This window comes from Pseudorca crassidens, chromosome 5 (genome assembly GCF_039906515.1).
Source record: "Pseudorca crassidens isolate mPseCra1 chromosome 5, mPseCra1.hap1, whole genome shotgun sequence".
Taxonomy (NCBI): Eukaryota; Metazoa; Chordata; class Mammalia; order Artiodactyla; family Delphinidae; genus Pseudorca; species Pseudorca crassidens.
The window spans coordinates 74,284,184-74,295,109 of record NC_090300.1 but is presented as its reverse complement, the minus strand read 5'-3'; the positions used below and the strand labels follow the sequence as shown (position 1 = coordinate 74,295,109).

The window sequence follows — 10,926 nt, the reverse complement described above, 5'->3', positions numbered from 1 at the left end:
TAGCACACCAGCGTAAAGCAATTATTCTCCAATAAAGATGTAAAAAATAAAAGAGATTGTTGGTGTTTTTCTGGAGGCTCAGTGGTTGCTGATAACAGCGCCAGGGAGGTTTGATGGAAAGAACCTGGGTCGTAAATCAAAGACCTGAGTTTGGGGCCTGAGCCAGCCACACGGTTCATTCATTTACTTTCTCCTTTATCAAACTTGTATTGAACACTTGCTGTGTGCCAGACACATTGGTGATCAAGAGAGACAGTCTCTGCCCACATAGAACGTACACCTTTGTGAGGGAGACAGACAAGTTATGAGGCAGCTACAACGAAGTGATAGAGTCAAAGGCAATGAGTCTATAAGGAGCCTCCAGGACCTACCTGGGTGTGGGGAGGGGGCGTAAGATGTTCAGGAAAAGCCCTTAGCAGGAGATGATGTCTGAATAGAGGGCTGACAGACAACAATTAGATGATTTCACAAACATCACCATCTCTCTGAGCCTCAGTTTCTCATCTCTAAAATTGGAATAATAATCACAATCCGGACCAACCTGCTTTATTCAGTAGGAGGTTGTGAGGATAAACAGATTTATGTGATAAGTGCTTTGAACCGGAAAGTGTTCCATCATTGGAAGGAAGACAATTGTTAATAATTGTTATCAGATATTGTTATCTCCCATCCTGGAGTCCATTTTCTTCTTTCCACAGGTACAGATTTGGCTTCCTGGGGCACAGCAGGAGCAGAGAATAAAAGGACAAATTTGGGTGATTTATATGCAGTTTCTGCACAGCTAGACCACCTAGGTCCCCAGGGGCTATTAGGGCACAGGGTTCAAGGAGAGGGTGAAACGAGCCCCCATGAACCATGTGAGTGTCAGAGGGGTGGGGCTTCACTCTGGGGTCACCTTGTTAGAACTGAATAGACTAAGTCATGACTTATCCACCCTGCTCTGGGGACCTCACTAACAATTCACTGGCCTAATCTCACAAGAGGTAAAATTAGCAGCTTACCCCAGATGGGGTCATGTGCACCTGAAGGACTTTGTGAGATACCCAGGAAATTCAGCTCTAGTCTGGATTACTACCTATTAGTGACAAAAAGCTGTAGCTAAGTAATTCCAAATGTCAGCAATTCCTGATATATTGAAATTTAAACTTTCAAGATCAATAAGTCCGTTTTGCCCAAGGACCACTCTCCTCTTGTTTTTATTACGATTCTGGTCCAATTTCCTAGCATTTTCCACAACCCCTCTGGTGGCCTGGAAACATAAGAAATACTTACTAAATTTGAATTTAGTATGAGAAATAGAACAGCATTGCCTTTACTATATAGGCAGGCCTCTCCTTTGCTGTGTCCAGTTCTCCTATCTCAAAGTGAAGGCGGTGGATGGAATTTATCCCCCAAGTCCCTTCTGCTGTCAACATTCCACATGTCTGTGGTGTTTGCCTCTCTTTTTCCTACCTACATTTTCAAATCATAAGAAGCTCGGGCTACCTCCCCTGGTTAGACTTTTATTGAAAATGGAACTGCCCAAGAAGGCCAGATCTTGTAGCCTGGGCTGCTCTCAGACCAGAGAATCTTTGTTTAAAATTATATTTTGTTAATCCATCCTGTGGGTGTGGAGCTTACTATTTTTAATGCATGGGCTGCACAGCCCAGTTATTCATGGCTGAGAGTTTGCCACAGAACTTGAGAGCCATATTTAAAAACAAACAGCCTCAGAGAAGCAGGCAGAAGGCTTCTCTCACAAGCTCATACAATTTGGGTGTGGGAAAGTAAGGGGCCAAGTTCTGCCTCTAAGTGGGACAGCAGTTTGGAAAGGCAATGAGTTTCTTTGGTCTGTTTGATGCCACACAAGCAAGTAAAGGAACGACCTACCTTAGTGCTTATTTAGATGGTACACTCCATTGACCTTTCCTGAGTCATCTGTCAAAACTAGAAACCTGCACTTTTATTACAAGTCCGAGACACTCTTTAGTATCTTCTAATAATTTTCTCTTTCTCTTTCTTTTCACCTTCCTCTCCATTTCCCTTCTTTCTCTTAGGCCATATAACATACACAGGGAAAAATAAAAGGCACACAAATAGAAACATTTCATTAAACTTAAGCAGAAATACCTACATTTATAAGAACTCAAGTGATTGTTGGGAAACCATAGATAGCTTGCATTGAGATATTTAATTGTAGCAAAAATCAGCTAAATGTTGACTTCCTGGACTTTGAGAGATGGTATTAATTTGTTCATTCATTCATTCATTCAAACACATTAATTAAGGTCATAAGATGAGCCAGGAAATGTATTAAATGTGGTGTTTACAAAGGTGAAGAGACAGCACTCCCCCTTGAGGAGTTCACAGTCTACTAGGTTAAAAAGTCTTCCAAAAGGGGACTCTCACTATGAGAACCGTCCTGTGACTGGTCATTGGCCCTGTTACTACATTAATTTGGAAGGATGTTAGACGGAAGCTGGCCATGCAAAGTGGTCTGGACCTTCTGAGAGCTTTCATTCTGCTATACAGCCTAATGAAGGGAGGCTACCCAGTCAGTGATGGGTTTTTCTTACAGCTTAAGTAATTCCAATTTGGCGGATGAACCAACCTTTGGCAAAAACAAGATACTTCAAAAGAGATCTTTTCTTTTGGTTCTGTGGATTGTGAAGAACATCCAAATCTTTTAAAACTAATTATTTTAAATTAGAAGAGTAATACAAGCACATGTAAAGAATTGTAGAAAGGGAGTAATACAAAATAACCAGTCACTCATAGGTAATCACTGTTGAAAGTTTCTCTCTTTAACTCTTATCGTAGTTACCATTACAATTTCTGCCTATTGATTTATCAACTTTGGGTAACATCTATTGACTCCTCACTATGGGATATGAAGTATTAAGTGCAATTGCAATATCATTCACATCCCATCTTCCACAACATTCTCAGTTTTTGTTAGCTATATTTAATTATTACAAAGAATATCTTTGTAATTTTAATACCTCTACTTCTTGATTTATTGAAATTAGACTTCTATTTATTTCCTGCTATGTCTGGTTTTCCTGTTTTGTTTTATGATTATGATGTTTTTGGTATTTAGTTTGTAATTTGATTAAAAAAAATTTAAAACCAAAAAAAAAAAAAAGTCTCCCAAAAGACCAATTCAGGAAATTACGGTCTGATCCTCTTTCCCTATTTTGACAATTGGACAAGGGATATTTATATCATCTTATCAGAGTTGTATAAGAGCATATAAAAGGTATTTAGTTTACTATTCAGGACATTCTCCAAATACATAGACTCACTGAAGGTCAGTGATTCATAGAATTCGGATCTGGCTGATGGAAAGTAAACAGAAAATGTAGAAGAACAGAGAGACCATTTGTTGACTCCCTCATTCAAAACATCCAAAACCCAGGGCTGAGGCACATTAAGGCACAATTCCTGCTAACTACTTGTTTTATCTGTATGAATACAAGTGTCACAAGGGAGGAGCATTGCCTCATTCACACTTTTGGAAATTAACAAAGAAAAAGTGTCTTGACTTTTTTGCCTGAATTCTTTCAAACTGTATTAGGTTGGAGGTTGTTGCTTGCATGGGTGAACTAGAATCATTCTGATCCATGAAATGACTGTGCCGCAGCCAGCTGTCTCACAGATGCCTACCATTGATCATGAGAGAAGCACTGACAGATGGGAGTGGATGGATTTGTGTTGGAGTTCCGACCGCTTGCATAGCTTATCCCACTGCCCAGTTAATGGTAATACCTTCTCAGATGAGAAGTCAGGGCAGCATAGCAGACCTGCAAAAGCCAGAGTTTTAAGTAGCTCCCTCATCAGTGCACCAGCGTTCACGTGGACATGTATCCTTCCTCTTTAATATTGAGTAGGTAAGAAAGCTTGTTTCGAAGAGAAGGAAACCAAAAGCAAAAGAAATTAACTGGTTATGCCAAAGTTCTTCACTCATCACTTGGTTCAATAAACATTGAGGACCTTCCTGCAGCGACAAATCTGAAGATGAGTAAGGTGTAGTTCTTACCCTAGGGAAGCTCATAGTTTGAAACTTGCATTAACAATGATAAAGTAGGGTCAAAATTCATCAGAGGCATATGGAAGTTTCTGAAAGGGTGCAGTGGAGGTTCTAAGGAGGAAAATGTTGCCATCAGCTTGGGGGAGGGTCTTAGGGAAGGCTTTCGAAAAATGCATGTTATGGAATTGGCTTTGGTACAAAGTTGGGAAGGGAGTAAAGAGGAGAATAATCCAGGAGGATGTCAATACCCAGATCTGTGTTTTGTAAAAATCACCATGGCAACAATGTGGATTGGTTGGAAAGAGGAAAGAGTTAAGTTTATAACAAAAACAATAGTAGCAGCTAACATTTAATTAAATGTTTATTATGTCAGGCATTGCACTTAGTGCTTGACCCACTTTATTTAATGTAATCCTTGAAACAACATATGAGACAGGAATTATCATCTCCATTTTATAGGGAAAGGCACGACAGAGCCTGGACGAACAAAAGAGTTTGTATTATTGGCCATGAGAACCCAGGTAAGAAAAAGCTTTTATCTTATATCAGGGACTGTGAGATAGAGATGAGTTGGATTTTGGAGAATTAGGGAGGAAGATAACCTTTTTTTCTAAGAACAAATAGGTCTCCTTAGTGTCTGAGTCAAAAACCTCATAACCACTGAAAACACGTCTGAGATCCTATTCTGTCCAAAGGACCATGACTTAGTAAAATCTGCCTTGTCAAGTGAGTATGACTCCATCTCAGGAACCATGTCCTTTGGCTTATCCCTGTCCACTGAGATTCTGGCACTCTGCCTGGCAAATAGTGGACGCTCGAATTGTATTTGCTGTATGAGAGAATTTTCACCTGTCATTCAACATTCATTGGAACCTGGGGCAATTCATTGTTCTTCCCCCTCCCCCACACCTACCCTTGAGTTTTCCTATCTTTATATTGGAGGGGGCTGAACCGCATTAAGTCATTGTATGTTAAGTTTAATAGGCTGTTATCCAGGAAAAATTAATTACCTCGGGCAAAGGTTGGGATACTTTAGTGGCTAATGGGCGTGTCTATACGGGACGGGGTGGGCACTGTCTTTTTTTTTTTGATACGCTTAATCATATCATATTTGGCAATCTGTGCAGAAATGGCAGAAGATTGGTTTATATTCCTTAAGGCAGGTTCCTTCACCACCTAAAGTCTTTGGAGTTCTAGAGATGGAAACGCTCCCATAGGGATGCCCTCGCCCAGGACACCGCCCTTAAAATCAGACAGAGGAAGGCTCCCTTCATGAACGCGCTTGGCAAGCCCTGCCCCCAAAAGGGGTGGAGGTAGAGAAAGAATAGGTCTACACCTCTCTCGTCTGCCCGAGTACAGATTGGCAAGTGGCATAGCCGCGCAGACCTCTGTCATTTATTTATTTTTCTTTCCACTGGGTGCGCTGTCCCTTTAAATGGGGGACGCTGGTGCTGGCTCCGTAACACCGGAGCCGGCAGCTTGTTGATTTCAGAGCTGGTGAATTTCACATTGTTTCCACTTCACTTTCCTCGCCCGGGGGAGGCTCGGGTTGGCTCTACAACCGCTACCGCAGTTGCCAGCTAGGTCCAGGGGAGGGCAGAGACCTGCAGCATCTGGGCGGGCGTGGGGCCGCAGGGAAGGGTGTCGGGGCCACACACGCACTCTCGCTGCAGTCCAGATCCTTCTGAAGCCCGGACGCCCGGAGCGCACCGAGCCGGAACCGCCCGCCTAGACGCCCGCCCGCCAGCCCGCCCACGGGCCGGGGTCACAGCCAGGGAGCCGGCGAGGGGAGGAGACCCAGGGGGGCTGGGTGGGGGGGCGGGGGTGGGTGCTGCCGCCGCCGCCGCGGAGCTGCTACTCGGCGCGTTTTGTATGAAGATGGCGGCTCCCACCGCCAGCAAGGCAGCCTCCCTGGGCTGTAACAACAAGCCTGCGTTCCCGGAGCTGGATTTCAGGTCGGGAGCTCGGGTGGAGGAATTGAACAAACTCATCCAAGAATTCACGAAGCACGACCAGCGGGAATATGACGACCAGAGAGCACTGGAGATTCACACAGCCAAGGATTTCATCTTTTCCATGCTGGGTAAGGAGGAAAAAGAGGGAGGGATATGTGTGTGTGTGTGTGTGTGTGTGTGTTTGTGAGTGTGTGTGTGTGTGAGATGGGAAGCGGGGTAAAGAACCCATTCCCCTTTCTCGCGCGCTCTTTCCTTCTTGATTTTCTTCCCGGAGCCGCCGGGTGCCTGGGGTATAACCCATCTCTGTTCCGCCTCTTCCCTTCTTTCTCCGCGGCAACCTGAGCTGCCTTCCCTCCCCTCCCTACTATACTTTGTGCCGGGTCCCTTTTCCACCCCAGTTCTCTGGCTCTTTTGTTAATTTCTCACCGACGGGGGCCTGGAAGGCAGGTGAAGTGTTCGTGGTGAAACGTCTCACTGTTTGGGGGAAGCCCCTGGAAGCCGCGCGGTCCAGGTGAGAACCGGCTGCGCCTTTCAATTAAGGGATTTGTCTCCAAAGACAAGGACCTGCTCCTTCCCAACGCCGAGTCTCGGGTCCTCTCCAGAGCTCGGGGCGCGGAGACAACCTGGGGCTCTGGCTCGGCGCCGGAGCGACAAGTTGCTCTCTAGTCTCGCTTGCGGCGCGGCGCTGTCAAGCCGGGCCCCCGGTGGCCAAACTTGTTGGGTGTTCCCTGGTAACCCGCTCAAGTAGGCTGGGCGCAGGGAGTTCCTGCAACTTTGATTTGCAAGTAGATTTCCCCTTGAAGCGGTCGGAAGCATTTCCGGTGCTTCTCCGGGCTTCTTGCTGAGCTCGGAATTCCTAATTCCCAGCTCGAAAACGACCACGCTCAAGATCTCTGACCCCGAGGAGCGCCAGCCCCTTCCTCTTTGTGTGCTGTCTATGCACCGGCCGAGAGAGGTGTCCTGGGTTTCGAACCCCGGCGACGTCCGGGTTTAGAATAATGCCGCCCCTCCCACCCCCCCAGCCTGGCACCTACAGTTCCTTACACAACTGAATGTTGTGTAAAGGAAAATAATTGAGTCAGGCCGGGGAGACCGAACCCCTCCCCAAGTGTCCTGTCGTTCGGCTTAGTGCTGTGAGTGTCCGCTGCTGGGAGCCTCTAGCGTAGCTTGCGGCTCCACCAGTGCAACTCTGCCTGAATGCAGTACGTGGCCTGGCGGTGAACTCTCCGCAGAACTGGGACTCCAGTGTAGCGCTGCCCCACCGCGTGTCTCTGTGCGCTCGACAAATACATTCGTAGGCAATTTTCCAGGTAGTGGGAAATTTAATTGAAATAGGTCTTGGACCACAGAGGAAGACTGAGCTTTTGCCTTCCTCCTGCCGTCTACTTGGATTTCAGCCGGCTGTCTGCTGTCCTTGCTGGTTCTATCATCGGGTATTTTCTCTCGGTTTGCTTCCTCCCCGCAGCCCAGGTTGGGGGTAATACAAATTGTACGTGTGCCGGCGGTGGGTAGTAACGCTTTGGGAAGTTCGATGAAGCATGTTAAAACTTGGGGCTGGATTTTACTTTTTGCTCCACACTCCCCAAGTGTATCCAAGGTTGTGTATGGGGTTGAAAAGCTCTCCATTGAGAGATTCGACCCTTCAACTAATATTGAATTAAATGTGGTGTGTGTGTGTGCGCGCGCGCGCGCGCGTGCGTGTGCGTGTTTAAATAACTCCCTAACCTTGCGGTGGGAAGCTTACAAGCTTACAAAGCTTTCAGATCCGAAAACCAGCACAGTGATTGTCAGAAGGGTGGGGATACACAGAGAAGGCTCAGGGCAAGTTATTTAAGTTGCTTAATCATGTCCTTTCTCTTTGACGTATATAATGGAAGTCTGCCATTGTGTTGTTATAGCGCTGGCCTCAATTCCAATGTCTCCTGTCCTAGGTCGTTCACTAGGAAAAGGTGCTCGGTCACCATCAGTCAGGATAGTCATGGAACAGAAAATGGGAGGCTGTGGGGAGGGGTAAGTTTAAGTGCCCAGCTCATGAGGAAATCCTGTGCTAACCCCACGGCTGATAACGCTGATTTCTCAAAGCCTTTACGAAGGGTGAATTATTGCGGGTGCTTAATTTATTTTGTGTTTAATGTCATGAGTGGCATGGTGTTGGCAGGTAAACGAAATTCCCTTTTATTCATTTTTACCCAGTTGATCTTGCAAGAGAAGTCTTTCTTGCCCCCTGGGAATTTGATATTTCCACCTGCGGGAGAGAAAATTCAGGAGAATGTTGTTTAAGCCTCTTGCCCCTCTGGACACTAGCAGGCAGATGGCGAAATGAGCTTGCCTGTGTGTGGTGCTGCATTCATTTGTGAGTTGCTTGCTTTCCTTTAATGAGGTGCTGGCTGCTCTAGACAAGTGAAGGTTTGGCGACAGCAAGGGTCCCTGTGTGGATTTACTTTTCCTAAAGGGGATTTTCGCTTGGCTTGAAAAAACAAAATCTCTTTTTGTGCACTTTGTTTCACTTGCCGCAGTCCACAGTCTTTCATGAATATGCGAATGATGTGTCTTAATGACCCTCAGCTTGTTAAGGTGTTAACAGGGGTGGCACCAGGCCCTTATTTCTGGGAGCTTCTGGGGGGTGGGTGTGAGTCCTCCTGGCTTTGTTCCGCTTCTGTCTGAGCGGCACCGGAGGATTGTTGACAGCCTGAAAACATTATCCCCTCACACAGAACGAAATGGCAGAGGAGTTTGGTGCAAACCTCTTTAATGGAGCTTTGGATAACGCTACCTCTGTTTTTAGGCAGCTGGCAGGGGCAGCCACTTTCTGTATGAGATTGTTAGCCTGGACTAAAGCCCCCGCCCACCGGCTTCCCAGATCCTTTTTGTTTTATCGAGATTGGAGGCAACTTTACTACGCAGAAGGGCGAAGTTGTGGTAGGCTGTTGTCATAAACGGTGACCCGTCAGCACCGGGAAACTCCACTGTCCTATCAAAACAGGGGTCTGCCTAGTCTGTGGAGTTGATCTGAGCCTGCTGCTGGTCACCCAGCTGTCCATGGTCTGTCCTGGCCTTCTCTGCTTGTCCAGAGATTCTGATTCCTTTGGAGGCAGGTATTTGCGGGAGTCCTCTAGACTCACTATTTATTTCTCTACACCTTGGTCTTTTAGGAGAATGATTGCTGTTATTATCTAGTTAATATGTGAGAGCCCAGATTGTGGGAGAGACTGGCAGTGCATAATAAACACCATTTATCAGAATTCAGGGAAATTGCCAGAGTTCATTAATATTTTAATAATATTTGGTATTTGCATAATGTCTCTGCCAGCTCTTTTGTCATCTTCATTCCCTGGTGAGGTCGAATGAAGACTGGTTGTGTCCCCATTGAACAGATGCAGAACAGGGGTTATGAAGAAGCTAGAAGAGCCAGGAAGAAATAAGAAGTCACTTCCCCTTCAGTCCAAATGGTTGGTACCATGGTGTGGTCATTAGAGTAGTTATCACTTACTGGCTGCCTTCTCTGTGCCAGGAACTGCACACAACCTTAGGAGTGGTATTGCTTTCCCATTACGCAGACGAGGATATTGAAATTTACTAGGGTTAAGAATCATCCAGGGTCCCATGGCTAATAAATGGAAGAGATGTTGCTAAAACTCTCTTGGCCCGATTCTAAGTCTTCTTCTATCAAGAACTGAGGTATTAAATCCAGAGGAGGGGCTTTGTTTAAAAAAAAAAATTGTCTCTCCTTTCAGAATTTGTTTCTGCTTTCAGCTGTATTAGGGTAATCCAATCAGCATTTGACACGAGTTCTGGAGCAGTCTGAGTTGGAGTATTTTATTCCGTAGAAAGATCATTCGTTTGAATTTCAGGTTAAGACACTGATGGTCATTAGAATAAAATGTTAAAATCTATAGTTCCTGTCTCAGTCTGCCTCTTGCTGGCTAGGTGGTCTTAGGTTTTTCATCCATTAAACACAGATAATAGTATTTTCATCTATTAAACATGGAATAATAGTAATGCACTGTTTCAGAATTATGTGTGTGAATATGAAGTTATTTTGTAAACTGACAAGGAATGTATATATGATTTTATTATTTATTTAAAGAAATGGGCATTGTTAGAAAATCTAGTGAACTTACACTGGAACTATTTCTGCAGCTTCCTATCAGAAAGACTATAGAGAATGATTAGAGGTGACCTAGGAGAATATAGGCTCTGGCTGGAGAGGGCATGATTAATTCCAAGCCACATTGCCATTTGTTAAGTTCATACTGTATGCTGGCCCTTGTGCTAGCTACTTTGCATAAATATATTCATGTAATTTTCTTCCAGAAACTTTTTAAGGATACATCCTATCATGCCTGTTTTAGAGGTGCAGTAGGTGGTGTTAATCCCGCTTTAAAGATGAAACACTAAGGCTCAAAGAGGTCAAGTACTTAGGCCAAGATCTTACGGAGTTTGAGTTTGAACCCAAGTATTCCTGACTCGAAAGCTCATGTTCCTTTCACTGTGTGGGCAATCAGTTTCTATCACTCTTGGGCCAGACAACCAAAAAGGCCCCACCCCGTGGGGAATGCTATACTCAGTACCCTGCTTAGCCTGCACGAGCAGAGATGGTCTCTTTTGGTCTGTCTTTCTTACTTTCGTGCGTTCAACAAATATTTACTGAATGTTATACTGTTTGCCAAGCAGTATGCAGGGTCCTAAGGATAAAATAATGAGCAGAAACTTTAATTCATATGAGCCTGTGGAGACCCCCTCCCTCTTCTGCTTTGCCCATCAACTTTAAGAGAATAGTTTGCTGACTCTTGTCTCCTTTCAGGCCCATGGTTGTGGTGTTTCTGAGTGCTGTCGGAAACTACCATATTTTTTAGGTACTTTCTATATCTACAGACTAGGCCATTTTGAAGCCCTGTCTTTCGAGTGTTTGAATGTCACTTTTCCTTAACGAATTCATCCAGCAATCTTTACTGAGGGAAT

The 10,926-nt window shown here is 45.0% G+C and overlaps 1 protein-coding gene across 1 annotated transcript in view; it reads left to right on the top strand.

Annotated features, from left to right (window-relative positions):
- The first annotated feature begins 5,817 nt into the window (after positions 1 to 5,817).
- MB21D2 (Mab-21 domain containing 2) overlaps positions 5,818 to 10,926 on the top strand; it is a 105,209-nt gene continuing 100,100 nt past the window's right edge. Inside the window, exon 1 of the mRNA XM_067738427.1 lies at positions 5,818 to 6,092. Within this exon, the coding sequence (XP_067594528.1) occupies positions 5,882 to 6,092 (211 nt within the window). The 5' untranslated portion in view covers positions 5,818 to 5,881. The remainder of the gene's footprint in view (positions 6,093 to 10,926) is intronic.